This window comes from Hippoglossus hippoglossus, chromosome 17, assembly GCF_009819705.1.
Source record: "Hippoglossus hippoglossus isolate fHipHip1 chromosome 17, fHipHip1.pri, whole genome shotgun sequence".
In the NCBI taxonomy this organism is placed as follows: domain Eukaryota; kingdom Metazoa; phylum Chordata; class Actinopteri; order Pleuronectiformes; family Pleuronectidae; genus Hippoglossus; species Hippoglossus hippoglossus.
Window position 1 is genome coordinate 329200 of NC_047167.1, and position 23432 is coordinate 352631.

The following is a 23432-nucleotide window of genomic DNA, read 5'->3' on the forward strand; positions in this document are numbered from 1 at the left end:
GGTACATATGTCCTCCGTTCTATTTGCGACAGTTTCAATCAGCTGCTTCAGATATTTTCCCACTGACAACATTAAGGAAAAGCACGCGATTCCAGTATAAGGCTTGGCTTAGGTGGAACATAAAGAAATACAGCTGATAAAGGTTGATACATGCACAGATTTGAGTTTTTGGATTTCTCATTCAGACTGACAGGATTCAACATTTAGGAGAAACACTGACTAGTTTGGACAATTCTGTACCTTTCACATAAAGAAAGAAATGAAAACACTGTTGGAAAGCCCTCTAGGTATCTAACTCCACCTTGATATCGTACTAGAAAATGAGATTTAATGCTTGGCTATTGAGACAGGGATGATCTCCTCCTTATACTAGTGGAATATGGAAGTGCAACCCCAATGTCTTAAATGCAGCTCTATGAGCTCAAATTGTTCAAATATAGATCATAGTGTGTGAGCTCTTTTTGTGTCTCAAGGCAAAACATAGAAAAGCCTTGCAGTGATGTGCGTCCTCTCACTTCCTTACTTCCTCTCTTGCTTTCTCTCCTTTCCTTTTTTCTCTCTCCTAACAAGCAACTATCTACCAATACGATCAATGTGATTGAGGCACAAAAAAGAAGGAAAGAAAGCTGGGAAACCAGCTCCCACAATAAAACGACAGTGGTAGAAAGAGAGACAGAGAGAGAGAGAGAGAGAGAGAGAGAGAGAGAGAGAGAGAGAGGAAGGACTGAACAAAAGAGTAATTCTACATAATCTGTTCAATATGAAGACACATGATCAGTAATTACATTAAAATAAATATTTTTTTCTCTGCTCTGATACTGATTTAGCACAGTCAGAATGCTCAGTGGCAATTACCCTGGATGGTTCTTCTAGTGATGTGCATAACAAGCAACATTCTTGTTTTCAGGTCTCAACACTTGAAGCTGCATTAATGAATATCATTTGGGGACGGCATAGCTGTAACCTTACACACAGCATCTGATAAATTATTATCACCTGGGCTGTAAAAAGTGGGTGAGGGGAATCTCTTGCGTTTGTCTCTGAGTTTCATGTCCTACAAACCGAGATCAGATCAGATCACAAGCTGATTGTGAAGAGAAAACATGACACATAATACATTTGTTGCTACACTATCAAGAAACAATCTTTAAATACTTCTGCCAGAAAAATGCCTGTAATGCATACATTTTTTTAATTTTTGTTAAAAATGTATAATGTAAGCATGTGTCTCTAAGGTCCCCAAATATAGAAAGTACAAGAGCATTTATTTTTTGGACTGGACAGGACCATGACCTCTGTGTTGGTCTGAAATTAGCAAAGACACTTGGTTGACGTTGCTTTGCGCCACTTTGCTTTGATAATAATTATTATGATAATAATAACTTACATTTTTATAGCGCCTTTCAAGGGACCCAAGGACGCTTTACATGGACAGATTGTATCAAATCCTGTCATATGCTTTTTTAAAAAGTTTTTGGGATGTCCAGAGGGATGTGGACTTGCAAATCTCTGTTGGCAGAGCATTCCAGCAGGTGGGGACCACCACGCTGAAAGCTCTGTCCTCCACAGTCTGTAGACTCTGGTCAAAGTATCATAGATTCTTGGACAGGAAGTAGGTTGGATATGTATTATTACTTTGGTTTTCATTTATTTTGTAAATGGACAGCTTAATGTATATTTATATATTCCTTTTACTTTAATGGACCAAGCTCTTTCACTAATTTTATTTTGGAGAGATATGGGACTGTAAAAGGCAGATTAGCAGTTCAGACTGGGCAATTTTTTGTTCTGGAATAATGCCTTGCAGTGCATATTTTGTCAGATTTGTTTGTATTTAAGAGAAGATTATTAAATAAATATAAATGACACAAGTTTTTTTATTTTATTTTGGATAAATTCATTATTATATTAATCAAGTAATACAAAATAATCGTTAGATTAATCGATAAATCGAAAAAATAATATCATATCAATCGATTAATCGAAAAATAATCGTTATATTAATCGATAAAAAATAATCGATAGGTGCAGCCCTAATTACAGTGAAGTTATTGAATATTTTTTTAATATTACTTTTCGGTGTTGCACTTTGTAGACAGTCCCTGTGCACTCGTCCATCGAGACCAATGTTATGTGTTCTGCTCGGAGGACGGCTCATATTGATGAAAACTGGCTTGTAGCCTGTTGTCTACCTTACTACGGTGGGAAAGAGGTGGAGTTTGTGTTTTAACAACGTTTTCGATTATGATTTATTGATCCGAGTAATCTGACTTCCGGGTCACAGAAATCATACAAATTAAATATCAAAATCAAGAACGGCCCGTGACCCTGTTTTTATTTCCTGTGTTAGATCTGAGCAAAATATCCAAACTACGAAAAACAAACCGTTATTCGTTTTTTGGACTCAGATTCAAAAATGAATAACGAAATATTGACTTGTTTTTTAATTTTCCGATTTTGGTTTTATGATTGAATATGAAAAGAAAGAATGATACGCGGATTATACACAGATTTGTATTATCTGTTTGAGTTGATCTGCTGTCCAGCACTGTATTATTGCAAATTGTATGTCTGCTAAATAATCAATGAGGGAACTAAGCTGAATAAAATGTTAGTGTGATATCTTACTGACTCATTCCTCCAACTTCTGTTTTTGCTCTACTGCTGATTGGCAGACAGCCATACACAAATGCTTCATCCAATCACCTGCCAAGAACTTAACCCCTCACTCTTTTTCCAATAAAGTTCTAATAAAGTTTCCAATGAAATGTGCAGTGTTGGTAGAATAATATTTATGTGTAGATTAGGTTTGTAACCTTGGAAATGGCAGTTGACAAAAAAAAATTCCACCAACAGAGGTCAGTGCCAACATATTCTCTTGGCAACAAGGCTTAACAAAGTGTTGCTCTTGAAGTGTATACAAACACACTTGTGGTATTATGTTGTGTGTGAGTGAGATCAAGAAGAAACAACTACGACCATACGTGTGTATTACGATAATACACTGCAAGAACAGTCAGAGCAAAGAGTTTTTTTCCTTGTGTGTGTGTGTGTGTGTGTGTGTGTGTGTGTGTGTGTGTGTATACACTCACCCACTAGCCCCAGGGACAGATATGAAAGGATGACAACAATGAAGATCAAACAACACAATGCATCAGTGCAGCTCCTAAAGAGACAGAGAAGAAACAAGTTATAAACCACAACAGAAAATATATCTCTATATGTCCATGATAACTGTTCAGCCAAGTGAGTGTTCGCATACTGACTCGAGTTGACAATCATCACAAGCTGATTGTGAAGAGAAAACATGACACATAATACATTTGTTGCTACACTATCAAGAAACAATCTTTAAATACTTCTGCCAGAAAAATGCCTGTAATGCATACATTTTTTTAATTTTTGTTAAAAATGTATAATGTGAGCATGTGTCTCTAAGGTCCCCAAATATAGAAAGTACAAGAGCATTTATTTTTTGGACTGGACAGGACCATGACCTCTGTGTTGGTCTGAAACTAGCAAAGACACTTGGTTGACGTTGCTTTGCGCCACTTTGCTTTGATAATAATTATTATGATAATAATAACTTACATTTTTATAGCGCCTTTCAAGGGACCCAAGGACGCTTTGGCCAGAACATCAGACCACACTTGCTGTTTGTATGAATCAGTTTCACAGTGGCGATTTCAAGAGACTTAAAATCTCACACTTGTGTAATTGTATGTGACTTCAGAAGAAACACAAACATGCAGGAGGAACGACGTCGTGTGAAAAAGGACAAAAAAAACTATGGATGTAGTCATGGCTGAGAGGGCGTATACATTTTGCAGCGCAGCCTGGAGGTGAGTTGGAAATGTACTTTTGTTTTTTGTCGAAGCTTTACAAGTACGCAGAACATGTCATGTTGGTGACATTTCCCAGAATGCTCGCTCTCTCTTTCTTGCTCTTTCTTGCTCACTAATGCAGGTTTCTGTCGGAGCTGATTCGGGGAGGCTCCGACTCAATCTTTAAGCATTAAGATTATTTTGTAAAACCCCCCAGACTTCAGGATTATTTGGGCAGATAATCGGCACAGTAACCTCCAGTCAGGAACGGACCTGCGATTGTCGGAAGGGGCAAATCTGGTTTAAAATCGTCCCCATTATCCTCTAGTAAACAGCAGCCTTAACGGATATATGCATTAGTATTGGATTTTGTTTTCGATCAGGGTAATAAAGCTCTGATATTTATTTACATATACAAAAAAATAATACCTTCAGATACTGCAGTAGAACATCCACTTGTAGAGATCATCATTATTAGACTCTTTAATGCTTCTGTTTAGACTCTCAAAGTACATTTGAGGTTAGGGAGAGATCCTTTTTTCTACTTTAATAAATAAACGGTTTACTGACTTCAGATACAATGTGTTTATTTACATTTAACCAACAATACTATCTTTCCCTAAGACTGCAAATTATAACTATAATAAAACTAAAAGCTGTAGAAATAGTTTCATCCATTTACCATGAGAAGACATCATTAGACATTAGTGGAGATCAGTAGAGATCCTTCAAGTTTTTGAGTGTTTACCATTTTGAGATAGTAAAACTAATACCTGCACAGGATACAATGTCAAAGCTGATAAAAAAAAAAAAATACAAATTCAGATAAATCAATAATTTCATTAATTTATTCTTCATTGGCTGATGAACTGATGGGTGTTAATTAGCTGAGACTCAGCAGACGACAGATTGTGTGAATCACTGCAGACCAGATGTCAGCTGTATTGCACAATTTAGTTTTTTCCTGACTGAGAAGATGACCAGGGAGAAGAGATTTAGTTGTTTTCCCATTAAGTAGACGATAACGAGTGAGCTTTGTAAAAATATTCTGGCAATACTAGTGAAGACAATATTTTATAAATGAGCTAGGCAAAATATCAAGTTATTTAGGACAGAATCCATAGACTCTATTATCTCTGCTGCTTTATGTAAAGAGAAGGGGTTATGTAGTTACCTTCTGCAGACTGGACCTCGGAAGGAAGGATCAAACCTGTGTGGTTCTCCTAGAAGACATAACATAAGTAAAATTGTTAACAAAATCCAAAAGACACCTGAAGAGAGGGGAGGAAAATAGCTGAAAGTTCCTGAGGTGTGTAGCAGATGGTTTCGTCAAAGTTGACTGGTCCTAGTCAGGCAGCAGATTTTGGAAAGTTAAAGTGCTGTCTGCTCTGTTTGCCAGGCATCAAAGATTGATGAGATATTAATTTCTTTGATGTGATAAGGAGGGAGAAGAGGAAAGTGGAAGATGATTCCACAGGAGAGGAGCTTGATAGCTGAAAGCTCTGGCTCCTACTCTACTTTTAGAAACTTTAGGGACGACAAGTAAGCCTGAATTCTGGGAGCGCAGTGCTCTAGTGGGTTGATATGGTACTATCAGCTAATACAGGAGAAATGTGGTCTCTTTTCCTGGTTCTTGTCGGGACACGTGCTGCAGCATTTTGGACAAGCTGCAGAGTCTTTAACGACTTACTGCTGGAGCCTGATAATAACGAATTACAATAATCAAGTCTGCATGTAACAAAGGCGTGGACTAGTTTTTCTGCATCTTTTTGAGAAAGGACATGTCTGATTTTTGAGATGTTATGCAAGTATAAGAAGGCGGTCATAGAAATTAGTTTTAAGTGAGAATTAAAGGACAAATCAGGATCGAAGATCACTCCCAAGTTCCTGACTGTTTAATTGGAAGCAAGGGCAATGTCGTCTAGCGCAGCTATATCATCAGATAATGTATTTCTAAGGTGTTTAGGGCCAAGTATTAGAACCTCTGTTTTATCTGAGTTTAATAAGAGAAAATTGCAGGTTATCCAGGTTTTTATGTCCTTGAGACATGCTTGGAGTTTAGTTAATTGATTACACTGTTCTGGTTTTATTGACAAGTATAACTGGGTGTCATCTTCATAGCAGTGGAAATTTACAGAGTGTGTCCTGATAATGTTTCCTAGTGGAAGCATATATAATGAGAATAACATTGGGCCGAGCACAGAGCCCTGTGGAACACTGAAGTTAACTTTGGTGCGCGCAGATGACTCATCAATAATTTGCACAAATTGGAACCGATTTGAAAAATAGGATTTAAACCAAATTTGGGCGGTTCCTTTAATGCTAATTAACTGTTCTAGTCTCTGTAATAAAACGTGATGATCAATAGTGTTGAATGCTGCACTAAGATCTAACAGAACGAGGACAGACACAAATCCCTGATCTGAAGCTATTAGAAGGTCATTAGTGACTTTAGGCAAGGCTGTCTCCGTGCTGTGATTGGCTCTAAACCCCGACTGAAAGTCTTCATATACATTACTTTCCTGGAGAAACTCACACAGCTGTTCAGAGGCATTTCTTCCACTGGCCCGCCACCTTTTTGAGAAGGGGTTTGATTACAGCTAGTTTAAAGGACTGTGGTACATATCCTGATGATATCGACAGATTGATTGTGTTCAGTAACATACTATCCATTAGGGGCAGAATTTCTTGAAGTAATTTTGTGGGAATGGGATCTAAGATACAAGTTGTTGGTTTAGAACATGAGATTATTTTGGTTAGCTGATCAAGGGTGATCAGAGAGAAGCTGTCTAAATAATTGGTAAGATTCTCAGCAGTTTCTGAGATTTCTATTCTTGATAGGGTATTAGTGCCAACTGAGATGGTTGATTTTATTTCTAATAGTTAGAATTTTATCATTAAAGAAGTTCATAAAGATATTGTTATTCAGGGTTCGAGGAATACTGGGTTCGGTGGAGGTGTGACTCTCTGTCAGCCTGGCTACAGTGCTGAAGAGAAACCTGGGGTTGTTTTTATTTTCTTCAATTAATGTGGAGTAGTAGGCAGCTCTTGCTTTGTGGAGGGCCTTCTTATATGCATTAACAGCATTTCTTACATGTACCACTACTGTTAAAGGAGGCAGAGGAGTAAGTGAACATTAGATACTCGGAGCAGGAGAGAGCAGTGGAGCAAGAGGGAGGGAGAGAAGCCATCGCTAATATATTAGCCTGGTAGCAAGGGTGAGCTCAAACAGAAATATCCGGTGACACGCAGATGGAAAGACACCGAGTCGCTGAAGCACCAGAGAGTAGGGGTTGGTATATGTGGATGTTTAACTTTAGACCGGCGATTTAGCCGTAGTAATATGGAGAAATATCGGTGTTAGCAGAAGAGCTAGTTCAGAGAGAGTGACCACCACCAGTGGCAGGAAAACAGGAAATGATGCAATTCGCTTACTGTCGTACGTCAGTGCGTAGTACGTCGGTACCAAGACACCTCGGTGAAGTTTCAACCAGAGTTAAAACTGGTTCAACTTCAACCAGTTAAACAGTAGTCCGTTTCAACCAGATGGACTACTTGCAGTTTCCAGTAGGTGGCAAATATTGTCCTTGTCGTGAACCTCATTGTACATGTGCATTTTGAGGCAGATTGGAGCATACCTGTTTGTTGGCGTTCCATTAAAATGCACGCCATCGCCATTCCATGTAGAGGCTTAATTTCCACAACATGGCATCACCAGCGTCTCAATGTTTCCCTGACCAATTTTGAGGTGGATCACGTGAAAAAGCTAGACGTAGAATGTCTAAAGTATAAAGTATAAAACATGGTACTTCCTGTCACAACTAAGGGGCGCTGTGACTAGTATATTTGCATATATAACTTTTGGGGGCGGATTCATTATCACACATTTACAGTTTGACAGTAATTGGAGCAAAAACATGGAAGTTACAGCTACTTGAAGGGTCTTGGCGAGACATCGAGATTCGCCGCCATGCAGGGACATGCTCCCTGATGAAAACTCACAAGTTTAATTCTGTGGCATCACCAACTCCTTTAGGCTCTCCTGACCAAATTTCACATAAATAGGGCGAATGGGCTAGCTGCAGGACACTTAAATGTAAAACATGACATTTCCTGTTACAGCTAGAAGGCGCTATGCCTAATATTGAATATTATCATATGGCGCTGTTCAGGACGGGACCTTTGTTGTACATATGTGGCTTTAGGCAGATTGAACAATATACATGGAATTTATGAGCACTTATTGTTTTCTGGCGAATCATCAAAAATTCGCCGCCACACCACGGCCACGCCCCCTGACGAAAACTCATAGTTTATATAACTTTAGATATTTTCTTTGTGTATAGTTTACCTAATAAGATATCCAGCAGTGTATGGCACCTCCTTTTATTTTGTCTTAATAGTGTTTGTTAATAGTACTGTATATGTTTCAGGAATGTGTACTTAGTAAACACTAGTAACCAGACTCAGTCTGTAGCCTAATAATGCATTCTATACTTACTATCTGAGCACAACGGCAACAACTAATAATAATTTATCAATCGGCTGATTATTATTATTTTTGTATATATATTATTTTGATTTAGTTTTTTAACTTTAGTTTTTTAAAGTTAGATTGTGCAGTATGCAGTTTACTGTTAGCTATCTGTTTTTGAGTAAAAATGACTGACATGTTTATTATTGGAATTAAATAATTACCTACTATTTCACAAAGAACTGGTATCCTTCAATTTTTGTTAAATCGTAGTGGGATGGTTACTGAAAACTGAGTATGGCACAGTACAGCCCCACCAAGAATATTTGTCACCAGCCGCCACTGGGTTTAGTGTTTGGCGTCTAGGCTCCAGCTTAATCACTCCCCCATATGATTACACAGATAGGATGGGAGTGATGAGCAAATACTTGTAACCCGCCGTCGGAGCCTACAGGTGGATGTAGGCTGAAGCAACTGGTAGCAATACTGCAGCAGCAGTGCGAGCAAAGGGGGTGATGGGAAATTTCTCTCTGCTTAAATAGGGTGTGTATTATAGATGGTTGTGGAAAGTGAGGTATGTCACATGATGTATCTCACATGATTGGAGCAGCGCAGCTCGAGTTGGCTGCCTGAACTAGCTTGCGGGGTTCGATTCATGTGTGCCGATTTTCATTATTCTAGGTGAAAGTAAAGGGGTAGGAAGACCCTTGTTGAAAATTTGCAGGGGGTGCTATCGAGCCATTTTTGGACTTTAGAGTATGTTGCGTTTCCCCAAAAAGCATTTAAATATGCAGGAAAAGAAAATAATAATCAGAGCGAAAACAATAGGTCTTTGCACTGTTGTGCACGGGACCTAAAAATAAATCCTGGTGTGAGTTTCACAGTCCTTTTTCCTGGGGCATATCTGACACCTCTTTCTCTTACTCGCCCCGAGCGGGGCTGCTGCTGGGGCTATGGAGTAGGCCGGACGCTCGGGTCGAGCGTCGTAGTCAAGAGCTCTCTGTGCGGCGGCGGCGGCGGCGGCTTTTACAGCCTTCACAACCGCGACAGACGCTTCCGTGCGGGGGATGCGCTCCCTTCGTGCGATGAACGGAGTCACGAGAGCCTTTCCCAGCTGCTCTAGGAACACCCTCCGCTTGTTCCGCTTGCCCGGCATCCAGTCTGGGTTGATCTCTCTCCATATCACGAAGGCGTTGTAGGCAGAGATGTCGAGAATGTTGTGAAAGACGACCAGGGGCCATCGCGCGGTCATCCTCCTGCAGCTGTACGTTCCGATCACCTTGTCTAGGTTGTCCACGCCACCTTTGTTGCGGTTGTAGTCCAGGACGATGACCGGTTTCCCGTCCTCGCGGTTGCTGATGTCGGCCTCGGCGTGCCGTGTGCTCAGGAGCACCACATTCCTGTTTTTCTTTGGGATGTAGGACCCAAGAGTGGCAGTGGGCGTGAATGCGAACTTGGATGAGAACACCTCTCTTCCCTTGACCGTGAGCAGCCCGGTCGGGAGCTCGGGCTTGTTCTTCCGAACTGTGCCGACCACGGTGAGCTTCCTCTCCAGGAGCTGCCGCGCGAGTTCGTAGGAGGTGAAGTAATTGTCGCACGTGACGTTATGACCGTGCAGTCCCTCCGTTACATCGAGCACTACCCGCAACCCCTGGTTCCGTTCTGGGCGTCTGCCGCTCGGCTTTCCGGTGTACACTTGCATCTTCCAAGTGTAGCTTGATTTCGCATCGCAGGCCACCCACAACTTGATCCCGTATTTCGCTGGCTTGCTGGGCATGTACTGACGGAATGGACACCGGCCTAGGGAGAAAAACAGGAGGAGATGAGATGAGGACGAGGACTAGCAGCCGCTATCCACATAACATAATAACATAACATAACATAACATAACATAACATAACATAATAATATATTTTTTTTAAACGAAAAAAAAGACTAACCTCTGAACGGAACCAGTTGCTCGTCCACGGTCTCGTGCATCTCGTCGAAGCGGTCGTCGAAGTGCAGCAGTCTGGAGTACGTGTGGAAGAGTTTTAGGGATGACGAATCTGCAGAAGCATCACCCACTGGGTCGTAGTCTTCGTCGCCGTCGTCGCCTTCGTAGTCACCGTCATCGTCGTCGTCTTCGTCGCCGCCGCCGTCATCGTCGCCGCCGTCGTCGCCATCGTCGTCGCTGTCGTCGTCGCCGTCGCTGCCGTCCTCTCTGTCTGCTTCTCGGTCTGCTTCTCCATCTCCTTGTCCGTCCGCTTCTCGGTCTGCTTCTCCATCTCCTTGTCCGTCCGCTTCTCGGTCTGGCTCTTTCGCGTCCTCTTCGGGTTCAGAGGATGGTTGCTGGGAGAATAGCTGTTGGAGAACCTGTTCTCTGGTGAAACGCTCCTGACATGACATTGTGCCATGGTCCGTGAGAGAGTGGCACACTGAGACTTATATGTGGGTCTAATGTACCCCCCTAGATTGTAATTGGAATCAGGTGTGGGTCTAAATGACCCCACAGAGCACCACAGCGCCCTCTCTGGGGGTCTAAATGACCCCCCAGGAGAATCGAGAATGACAAACCATTGGTCTCAATTACCCCAGGAGAATTGGGTAATGACAATCCTTGGGTCACCCTAACCCTAACCCTGACTGGCCAGGGCTTGCGTATGATCACACGCACGCACTCACGCACGCACGCATACACACATACACACACAGACACACACACACTCTGGGTCAATCCGACCCAGGAACAACACAAGGGTTAAAAAATACACTTTTTGTTAAAACTCTGCATCCTGGGTCCATCTGCCTCACCATCCCTGACACAAGGAGAAGCAAATTCTCTGTTTGGGAAGTGGAACTTAAAAGAATAGTTCACCCAAAAATGATAATTCACTCATTATCTACTCACCCCTATGCCAATGGTGGGGTGGGTGAAGTGATTGAGTCCGGAAAACAGTTCTGGAGTTTCAGGGGTAAACAGTGTAGCTGCCAGGTAGCGGCCGAATCCAATACAATTGAAGATATTAGTGAACTATCTTCAGCATATATATATAAAATCGGCCTCCATACTGCTCCTGTGGTGTATTCCAAGTGTCCACATGCCCCAACAATCATATTTGACTCTAAACGAGGTCATTTACACCGTGTTTTACATTACATTTCATTTAGCTGATGCTTTTATCCAAAGCGATTTACAATAAGTGCATTCAACCATGAGGGTACAAACACAGAACAACAAGAATCAAGAAAGTACAATTTCTTCAAGAAAGCCAAACTACAAAGTGCTATAAGTAAGTGCCATTTAAGTGCTACTAGATTGTTAGTTTAAACTTTTATTCAAGGTATAGTCGGAAGAGGTGTGTTTTTAGTTTGCGGCGGAAGATGTGTAAACTTTCTGCTGTCCTGATGTCAATGGGGGGCTCATTCCACCATTTAGGAGCCAGGACAGCAAACAGTCGTGATTTTGTGTTTAGCTCGCAGTGAGGGAGCAACAAGCCGATTGGCAGATGCAGAGCGGAGTGAACGGGCTGGGGTGTAACGTTTGACCATGTCCTGGATGTAGAATGGACCCGATCCGTTCGCAGCACGGTACGCAAGTACTAATGTTTTGAAATGGATGCGGGCAGCCACTGGTAACCAGTGAAGGGAGCGGAGGAGCAGAGTAGTGTGAGTGAACTTAGGTAGGTTGAAGACCAGTCGAGCTGCTGCATTCAGGATGAGCTGCAGAGGTCGGATGGCACTAGCAGGTAGACCAGCCAGGAGCGAGTTACAATAGTCTAGGCGTGAGATGACCAGGGCCTGGACCAGAACCTGCGCTGCCTTCTGAGTGAGAAGGGGGCGTATTCTCCTGATGTTGTACAGCATGTATCTACAGGAACGTGTTGTTCTTGCACTTTTAGGTGTAAAACCATAGACTGTATATAAAGATGGACGTAGTGTCCGTGACATCACCCGTTGGTTTCTGAAGAGTGAAAATTAGGCTCTCAGTGAGCGATTCACCCGGCGCCATCTTGCTGGTGCTGACTCCTCCTAGTTCCTGGCTAACCAATAAATGGGCAAAGAGGAGGAGCGCGAGTGGAGCTGAGGTGGGCTTAGGGACGACTGACAACAGAGCTCAACGTTATCTGGTTAGCTCATGCTAAGGACTTGATGTGGACCGTTATCAACAGCACTGTGAGAGATTATCACCTTGAATATTACAGATGAGGTAGAAAGACATTGTATATATTTGTACAATATGTTTATTTCTTTCAGTACATCAGTTCTGGCTAAGATGATCTGTGGTGCTTCCACCTGCTGAACACAGAATAAACTGTACGTACCAGTCTTGGCTGCTTAACACAGCTGATATTACACGTGTCAAAAGTACAAAAGTATTGTAATTATTATTAATTGTATTGTATCGTTTCTGTAAAAAGTATTTACAGACTGTCTTTAATCTGAGGTGTTGCTCCTTTGTTACATGTTATCCTACAGATGTGACAGTGATTTCAGCATAAAACATCCTTTTATAGTGAGTTTCTTCTTTTCATTACATGAAGCACTGCAGCACCTGATGCCCTCAGCATCCACTGTGGCAGCAGCAACATGGTGGAGATCGGCAGCTTCAGGCTGGTCAAAATGAGAATTAGTGTTCATCAAACCAATGTTCATCTTTAACTGTCTGAAATTATACACTTTAGATATAAACCCAGTTTTTTGTTTTTCTTCTTTGCCATGAGACAGAACACAGTCAGCACAGCTGTGTCCTTCAGGCTCGTTCGTACCATCGCTTGACGGTTTGTTTTTTGTAGTTTGGATTTTTTGCTCAGATCGAAAATAAGTCATGAAAAAACGGGTCACGGGCCGAACTTGATTTTGATATTTAATTTGTATGATTTCTGTGACCCGGAAGTCAGATTACTCGGATCAATAAGTCATAAGCGAAACGTTGTTAAAACACAAACGCTGTCTCTTTCCCACCGTAGTAAGGTAGACAACAGGCTACAAGCCCATTTTCATCAATATGAGCCGTCCTCCGAGCTGGATACAGAACATTGTTCTCTATGTACAGAGTGTGCAGGGACCGTCTACAAAGTGCTCCAGAAATGAAGAGGCTCAGTGAACTCGACCATGCAGTGTCTACAGTTTGTGCTGTGACTCAAGCAATGACTGCTGCCCTGACTGATAATGACTGATGTAACAGTTTTGGGCATGGATGTGGTTTCCCCCCCGCAGGTCACACATGCAGCTCATGTCCACTATGCCACTAATCATCTCCAGCAGTAGAACCATGGCCATCCCTCCCTGTTGCCAGTTTATACAGTATGTTTACACAGTGTTCACCTGCCTGCCAGCGAGCCCTGCCTGCCTGTTACCTGCCTAGACCACGTCTGTCAGTGAGACATCGCTGCATTCTCTTCCCAACACCTGCTTCCTGGCTTTTTTTATGTTGCATCATGTTGATCTCTCATCCACACACTTAATATCTGTGTGAAAATTTACTTGAATTTTAAAATGAATGGCACACTGCAACTATACGAACCATGAAGCATAACTGCTGGCACTGACAGCTTTCAAGGATGAGCAAATGTACTAATGCACAATGTGATATGTTGACTGTGTATTCAGAGGGCTCAGGTATACAGCTCAACTTGCAAATGAGTCATTTATCGTCTCTCTTCTCTTTCACTCTTTCTGTATCTTTTCCTCCCTCCTTCACAGAGACACTGATCGTTGAAGAAGGTGAAGATGTGAAAATGAGACTGTCAAGATTCCAATATCAGCTGCATCGAACTTAAAATTCATACCACACACACACACACACAGTGCCTGAAGTTTACATCTCAGGGAAACAGGAAATATTTGGATGGAGAACACTCCATACTCTTTCATTCTTTCATCCTTTTGCTTGCTGTCAGCCATCACAGTCATGGGTTGTTGCAAGATCCAATCAAAAGCCCATCCTGTCTTCCTCAGCAAAGCTAACTTCCTGTTTGGCAGAGCAGTAGTAGTCTCACTGAGAGTGTATTCTGAGAGAAATGTTATATTTTTGTTGTTGTCTGTTCTCATTGTATAAACGAATCATGAGTTCTTTACTAGTTTTTTAATATATCACATGTATATTCTGCTTTCTTTTCTGAATTCTTGTAGCTTAGCTTGGTTGTGTATTGTCTTACTCAGTACTAAACCAAGACAACCCTCTTTCCTTAACTTTAACCAAAACCTTTATCTGTAAAGCATTAATAAAGGTCTATTGAGGTTGTCACACCACAAAAAAATGTTATTATAAAAAAAAATCAACAAGTTCATACAATTTAAAAATGTCAATGTCATAAATGAAAAGCAGTACAACTGAGAAGGTGAGGTGTCTCTCAGTCTATTTGCTATAACATACAATCTACTTGGGTGCCTGGGCGGCTGTGGCTGAGTGGTAGAGCGTTTGTCCTCCAACCAGCAGGACAGCAGTTCAATCCCCAGTCTTCCCCATCTCCATGTCAAAGTGTCGTTTGGCAAGATGCTGAACCCTGAATTGTCACTCATAGAACAAAAAAGTGCTACTAATGGGTGTGAATGGGTGAATGGCAAACTGTAGTCATCAAGACTAGAAAAGTGCTATTCAAATACAAACCATTTACTTATGTCAGGCTATGTTGTGCTAATCTCCACTGCATCATCAAGTCATTGTTTCTGACCCTCTCTAATATGCTGAACACTAAATTTATGAAAAACAGTTAAATGGTCAACAAATTCACTTAATTTTGTTAATTAAATGGTTTCAGGAACTAATTCAAGAAATCTCTCTCCGTCTATCTGTGTGTGGCAAGCATACCCTGAAAAAATGCTCATCTGATGAGGTTCACACTTGGCATGCATATTGTTGACGTCCAAATTTAGTGCAATTCGGACACACAATAGGTTTAAACAGGCGACCAGAGTTCTGCAGTAGTGGCAGCTGAAAATCGTCAATGGAAGTGATGGGCAACTATGTTACAACTAACCCCATTTGGGGTCCTGTAAACTGAGTCCAGCTTCACTGAACTTTGAGTAGGTGAACAGGTTTTAGGTAACCTTTTTCCTCAAATTTCTCAAGTACACTCTACTTATCCAGGCTTAGTGCAGTTCATCTATTTAACCTTGAATTAACACTGAACATTAACATTGTTGTTAGTTGTTGCTTGCTATTAGCATGTTAGCAAATGCTAGCATGATTTCTTATTGTGGTGACCTATCATTAAATGTATAACATGGTCAGTCTTTGAGTTAAACCCTCAGAGGATTTCCACCAAACCTGCAACCCTATAGCCTTTTTAGTTCACTGGTCATTCTTAGAGCAAATGTACCGCCTACATAAGTAAAGCTGTCCTGATAAAAAAAGATGTACATGACTTGCACAGCATCAAACAGCAGACAGACTAAGCGACAACAGTAAGGAGGCTGCTGAACATAGTTATAGTCTTAGAACCTTTATAGGCTAGAGAACCACATATTTTCAGGAGTTGGTGTAGAAAAAAACTAAGTGCAAATCCTGCAAAAAGCTGTGTGTAATGGTGTGGTTTGATATTCCAGCCAACTTTAAGCCCCTATACATTGATTTGTTTTTGTCTGAGGTGGGATGTTCCATTTGCCTATAAGAGGAGGGTGAAGTATGGATTTCCTGTACCTGTATAAATGTATTTCATATTCAATGGTTATGTTAAATACGTTCTAATAATGTTAGGAGATAGTCTTTACTGACAAATGTATTCATATTTAAATATCTTTATTTTTATATGAATATTTTGAGTATTTACATTTTTTAATCCAGACTTCGTTTTTCACCTTCTTCTTTCACCTTCGTCTTGAGTGATTTCTACTCACTGCATTGGGCCTTTTCCTTAATCTGTAGGCCTACAGTAGTAGTACATTATCATAAGACACATACACACACTACCAGAGTGTGTACTTTTCTACAAGCACAAGAGACGGAAGCTGAAATGTACAGAGCTCCTGAGGTTGCCTGTCAGACAGTCCTTCAACTTCAACAGAGGACTTTTGTGTGTTTGTGTTTGTTTCTGTGTGTGTGTGTGAGTGTGTGTGTGTGTGTGTGTGTGCTTGCCAGCTTGCCAGCATGCCAGCGTGTGTGTGTGTGAGTGAGAGAGAGAGAGACACAATTGATGAGAATACAAAGAAGAGGGAAGAAATTAGATGGAAATATATTCAGATTATTCAGCAGTAAAAGAAGAAGTTTGAAGGAGCAGTAAAGAGTTGAGAGATAAGAAGAGGGATGGTATGATGGAGAGAGAGAAAGAAATAGACACATGGAGAGCAGGATATTATAAAATGTGTCTGATTGCCATCGCACCTCTCAATGTACAAACCATTGACACACACAGGCCACAAACACAAGCAAAATCTATTTTCTCAAACATGTTGTTTGTATGTGCTTGTGTGTGTTTAGATCAGTGGTCGTCAACCCATCGATCGCGATCAACTGGTTATTCTCTAAAGTCTTCACTGTCAATCTACTGCATTTCCTTGGAAACAAGTCGGATAATGTACTAAACTAAATGCCAGGAAACTACGGTGTGAAGTAGAGCGTTCAGCTACCAGGCTCCTCTCCTGTGGAACCAGCTCCCACTCCGGGTTCAGGAGGCAGACACCATCTCTACATTCAAGGTTAAACTTGAAACGTTCCTTTTTGATAAAGCTTATTGTTAGGGCTGGATCAGGTGAGTCCTGAACCATCCCTTAGTTATGCTGCTCTAGGTCTAGACTGCCGGGGGAACTCCCATCATGCACTGAGCACGTTTCCCCTTCTCTCTGTTTTCTGCCCCCACATTCATTCATCACCAACTATGTGTCTTTTTCCTCCCATAGTCTCTCTCTCTTTCTCTCTCTCTTTGCAGGTATCACTGACTCCAGTGCTGCAGGATAACAACTATTATGATTATTATTATTATTATTATTAACAATAATATTTATTATAAATTATTTATTATATGAATTGTTGCTGCTATCATTAATAATCAATAACATCTTTACACTGTTATTGTTTTAATTATAACTAGTCAGAGCTGATACCTGATGGTGCACAAGTTTTCCTGGTCTCTCTCTCTCCTCTCTGGCCCCATTAGAACAAATGAATGGATGAATGAATTCAGAAAGTGAAACTCTGGAGTGCTTTTACTTTGAAAGGGGTTCGGGAAGTGTTGGAAATACATATGTTTGTGACATAGACAGGTAATCATTGTGGTTCACAGATGAATAAACACAGTTTTAATGTTTATCCGTCAAATTTACTTGAATAATACACTTCCTGTATGGGTTTCAAAATAAATCTGTTAATTTGTGTAAAAAAGTTTTTTTTTATTGTGAAACGTTTGCAAGAGCAGAAGATGAATGGCTTCATACTGTATAGTACTTGTATTTATTTGAGTATACAGGACTACTTTTATACAAGGAAATATTTATAGCCATATTTCAGGCAAAGCCTATGTAAAAACATTGTGCTGCATTAGCAGCTCCTTTGCAGAACATATTGTTTAACTGAGAAGCTACATATTGTGCATTTAACAGATGCTGTAAATAGGAATTGATATTAATGTGAATATTGTGCATTAAAACAAATTGATCTTGGGCATAAAAAGGTTAGTGACTACAGGTTTAGATTGTTAGTACATGTTCTTCTGTATTGCTGTAAGCATGAAAGGTACACAAAGCATCAGGGAGGCTGGTAAAAATCAGCTGACAGGGCCCCCCCCCCCCCCCCCCCCCCCCCCCCCCCCCTCAAAACAATGGTGACAGTGGAAACACTACTGCTTTTGTCCACAGAGGTGTCAAAATCAACAAAAATGAAAAGTTCCTTTTCGGAGCTTTAAGGATAGTTCAAAGAAAAAGAAAAATTCACTCATTATCCACTCACCACTATGCCGATGGAGTCCACAAAACACTTTGAGTCTCAGGGGTAAACAGTGCTTTCTGTTGTTTTATTACGTCTGATGAAGGGTTCACTTTGGCTGCATCGCTGTTTACTCTTGAAACTCCTTAACTGTTTTGTGGACTAAAACACCACCCATCTCTCCAACAGCATAGTGGTGAGTAGATAATGATAGAATTTTAATTTTTCTGTGAACCGTCCCTTTAAGTGTTTTTACTTCATGTGGGTTTTCTTCTATAATGTTGTAGTGGAGAACTTGCTATAACAAGGTATATGATGTTGTTACCATAACTTATTATCTGTGGGTCCTGACCTAGTGTGCATAGTGTCATTGTATGTATGTATCTTTGTCTCTTGTCTGAATTAAAGTGATGTTGTAAGTAGACCTGCTGTGATGCAAGAAAAATCCAATTCTCTCTGCTCTCACAGCTCTGAAAATCCACTCCATACAACCTAAAACCAAGCAGTAGATAGATACACTGAATATGATGTCACAGTAAATCAAATGTTAAGGGTTAAGTTGGACTAATACAATTCTATGACTCATCTCAGGTATAATCAAAAAGCACAAATGGAGCGAAGCTTGCGAGCTAGTTCAGGCAGGCAACTCAAGCTGCGCTGCACCAATCATGTCACATACATTATGTGACATACATCACTCACCACAATCATCTATAATATACACCCACCTTAGTAGGAGGTCTATTTAAGCAGAGACATTTTCCCATCACTCCCTTTTGCTTTCCCCGCACAGAGCTAACATGTTCTGGGCATCTGTGGCTGAGCGGTAGAGTGGTCTTCCCAGTCTTCCCAATCTGCATGTGTCCTTGGGCAAAATGCTGAACCCCAAATTGCCCCTCATAGAAAAAAAAGTGCTGACAGGGAGTTCACAAAATTGTATATGATTCAAGCAGTGTATTTGTTCAAAATAGTTGGAGAATGGGTACATCAGCAGTGCATTGAAAGTTTGGATGAGTGAGGCATGTGTGCATGTAGTCAAAAGATCTGGGTGCCAGTCATATGGAGAGTAGGAGAGAGACTGGCCAGGTTTGCTCCATATATGAGCTTCACTCCAGTCCTCCAGGCAGCATTAATGCATAAAACTATACAACAACAATGTTGTTATATAAATGGAGCAACTTCACAACAACAGTAAATCTGAAAGAAATTCATAATGTGGTAATTCATATCTCACACACACACACAATGTAATTTTTAAAAAGTAAAGAAAATCTATAAAAAAGACAATGTTGAGTATGAAAACTCGTTGAGTTGAGTATGTTGAGTATGAAAACCTGCATTTTACTTGGGACTTCTTAATACTGCATTTGATTCACTGAAGTTTATAAAAAACTTGTTCTGAATAGTTATCTTACTATTGTGATCAAAAACTTGATGTGAAGCTCACTTCTTAGGCTGTTCTGTAAATAGTTTTCTAATAAACGATAAATATAGCAACTTCTGATCAACCCATATCCATGTCAGGCTTAAAATATCAACTTCCGCTCACTTCCGGTTAAAGTCCGAGTACGGATATGGATAATTTAGTTGGTTGAACAGATACAGATAATGGTGTACTCGCTCATCCCTAGTGGACATGTTAGTCCCAACAAATGATGTCACTCCAGAATCACTTGTATCACAGAATCAGTGTCCAGTCTGTCCTGAACGAGTAACCAGGGGGTGGGTGGGGGGTGGCGTGTTGTGCCAGTTCACACTTCAAAAGAACGAGTTCCAAGTTCAGTTCATGCAGATGAAAATGAACTAGTTCACGTTCATAGTTCATTTTTTATTGGGCTGATTTAGGTGACAAACGTCCGGTCATGTGTTTGGTTCTGAATCGATGGTGTCGGATCATGTCTGCGTGTCGCTCCGCTCACTTTAACACTGAGTCCTGACTGTGAGCGTCACGTCTCGTGTTGTACTGAGCACAAAATGATGACGAGTCATTGGACGAGTCTGGAGCGAATCAAACAAACACTAAGTTACTTCATGTGCTGATCAGGTCCTGATAACTAGTGACGAGTGTTTATTAGTTCAAGTGAGAGCAGAGTGGAGGAGGACACAGAAACTCCAGCTCGGTACAAACCACCTGCAGCTTCTGCTCTGATCATCATGATCATGAGAAGCTGTGACCAGAGAAACTCTGTGTTTTCACTGTTTCCACCATTCTACAAAGTCACTGACCGGCTGCTTCACGGTAACGAGCTCTGGTCTCACTGCGTGTGTCGCTCTGAGCGTTGGAGTGGGGTTAGGGTTAACTGTGTGTGTGTGCGCACGCCCCCCGCATTTACATTTGAGAATGGAAATAAAAGTCCCATGAAAAAATAAAACGTGTCATTATGAAATAAAAGTACTGTGAAATAAATAAATGTTGTCTGTTTAAAAACATCATTTAGAAATAAGTAATTGTATTTATTTATTTATTTAAGTAAATGGATTCAGTTATATATTTATATTATGCTATATTTATATATTTATTGCCATATATTTTTATTTCAGGGTTTATTTTATAGCCATATTTATTTATTTATCTACCTATTTACCTATTTATTTATTTAATTTTGACTCAAACGGCATTCCATAATGTGAGGCTAAATCTAAATCTTTTGTCAAAGAACCCCAAAGTAGCTCAGAAAAAACTCCCATGGGGGCCCTTTTTTTTATTAAAAACAAAAGTAAAATGTACCAACACAGAATATTCATTCATTAAATATCAGTGCTGTTCTGCTTCTTGTCTTTTATATGAATCCGAATACAGGGACACTATGATACTCATATATTCAAAGTGGTGCTCCCATTGGCAATGTACTGATCTTACTTTGATATAAACTCTGCGTGAGTGAATGTATCGATTGTCTCATGACAGGAGACTTTTACATGACTGAAAGTCTGCCTTTTTTTTTTTTACATTAATCAGATCAGACTTTTTTTAGATCACAGCTGGTTGAATTCTGTATCATCCCTGCTGTGACTCTAACATCATTAAACTACTGAGTTCACCTGTTTAGAGCAGCAAATACTGTAGCTGTTTCCTGAATGGACGGGCACAATAACATGTGCAATGACACAAATTAACTTTTAAATCAACACACTCTATTATAACTTGCTAAACACTAAGTTTAGTAGGGTTCATTCAATGTATTTTCAAGGAAGGTGCACTTTTCAATAAATGGTGTAATATTGACCAAATATTCCTGTTTTCCACTGCATATAACAAGCATTATTTCTTTCATTATATTTTTGATTTTATCATGAACTCCAATGATAACCTACTATTAAAATCATCTTAGAAGATCTGAAAAAGTATTTATTTCTCCAAATACAATTGGTAACCATGGTGATGTATGGTTACCATGCATCACCATGCATTTACAGTCTTCCTTTGATAATAACAGTCAAAAGCAATTACAACGATGGTGCCCTGCCCCTTCATGTTGCAGTACAAGTCATCTTCCTTAGTCTCATTATGCATAACATGTAGTCAATTTACAGTCTAATACAGTCTCTTTCCATCCATCAACTATACCAGCTATTCTATCAGGGTCGCCAGATTGCTGGTACCCACTGACCAAGTTTCCTTCTCTGAAATTGGATTCAACACAGGATTTCATGTAGTGCTGATGATGTGGAAAACCTCCACCCAAACTGTCCTCTCAGGGAACTACCTGCTGGTCCATGACACTCCCCATTTTCCTGTTTCTCTTGGTTTATATGTATCAGTGTTAACATGGAATAGACCAAAACTAAAAGGCAACAATGTCTGGACCACTTAAACCAAGCTTAAGGTCTGAAAGTGACACAAAATATCAGCAGCCTGAAACCTGTGACGATAGTCTATTAAACAGTTAGTTTAGTTTTTTTAGAGGGAGTGAAGTAAAATATTATCACTAATAATAGAAGTTGGTTGGTTTGATAAGCCAAAAATCTTCTCTCTTTATTCAAAATGTTATATTTGATACAGTGGGCATGCAGTGAGTGGAAACGAAGGCAGGCTAAGTGAGTAGCAGCTTGTTGAGGTAAACAGACCTGAGGTCAGCTGATGGCATTAGTGAACAGTAATACTCAGCTAATCTTATCTTGCTGCTGACCAAAAATAGCCTCAGTCTGCTCGTTACAATGTATACATGTATACAGTCTTCTTTGTTTTTTTATTCTCAAATGCTACAAAACTTGAACTCTGAAAAACAAAACAATACAGTAGAAATGTATACTATACACACACGCACACACACACACACACACGCCTGCTTTTATTTTTTGTTATTTTTACATTTCAAGAGGGAAGTCAAGAACCATTCTCACATGATGTCAGCGCTCACTGAGACAGTGTGATGGTCAAGGTATTAAAGTCCTGTTTTAACTCATGTGTTGTATAATGAAAGTTATTAATTAAAGTGACTTGTAGACCGATGTCGATTACGAAGCGTCAGCTCTTTTGAACTAATGGTAAACACGCAGTGCAGTAAAATATTGCATGTATCACCTAATGTCCTAACACTTGACTCAAAGTGTCGCTGTGAGAACCTGTCAGCCGTCACACTGCTCCGCTACTCACCATAGTAGCGTCCCGGTGCCGCAGCCGCTCTCTCGCTGTGAACCGCGGCTGATCTGCCCGGTGTGTACCGGTGTGGCGCCATGACGCGCGGTGCGGTGCTGTCCGTGCACAAAGGAAAGATGAATGAAGCGGCAGCAGACCGTGCTGCTCCTCCCCTTTCCTTCTCTCCTCCTGTCTTCTCTCCTTCTCACTCATCTCCTCTCTCCTTCTCCAGCCTCATCTCCTTTTGTCCCCCATCCTTTCTCATCTTGTCTCCTCCTACCTCCTCTCCTCCTGACTCCTCTCCTTCTCTACTTCGGTCTCCTCTCCTCTCTCATCCTCTTCTCATGTCTCCTCTCCTTATTTCCTCTTGTCTCTATCTTCCTGACTACTCTCCTTCTCTTCTTCTGTCTCTTCTCCTCCAGACTCAGCAGCAGTTTGACCCCCTTATCCCCCATTTACCCATGAGTGAGAGGTGGTGGTGGACCTGTGAGCGGAGCACAGATTGAAACTGGTTTTCTCTTCCTGTTCTCAGATCCTAGCATGGTTTGAGACTGAACCAAGATATCTGTATTGTGGTTTCTGAATGAATGGCATCCTCCATCAGTTTGGCATGGAGTGAGGATGGTCTGGCCGGATAATCACATCATTGTTGTTGTGCCTTTGGGAATTTACAGTATATGTTCAAAATAAATGTGGCTATCAGAAAATATTTAA

The 23432-nt window shown here is 40.7% G+C and overlaps 1 protein-coding gene across 1 annotated transcript in view; it reads right to left on the minus strand.

Annotated features, from left to right (window-relative positions):
• The window catches only part of slc44a5a (solute carrier family 44 member 5a), a 37038-nt gene extending 14085 nt beyond the window's left edge, over positions 1–22953 (minus strand). Inside the window, exons 1-3 of the mRNA XM_034612704.1 lie at positions 22737–22953; positions 4999–5047; positions 3093–3166 (exon numbers count right to left, since the gene is read on the minus strand). Of these exons, the coding sequence (XP_034468595.1) occupies positions 3093–3166; positions 4999–5047; positions 22737–22818 (205 nt within the window). The 5' untranslated portion in view covers positions 22819–22953. The remainder of the gene's footprint in view (positions 1–3092; positions 3167–4998; positions 5048–22736) is intronic.
• Positions 22954–23432: the final 479 nt, after the last annotated feature.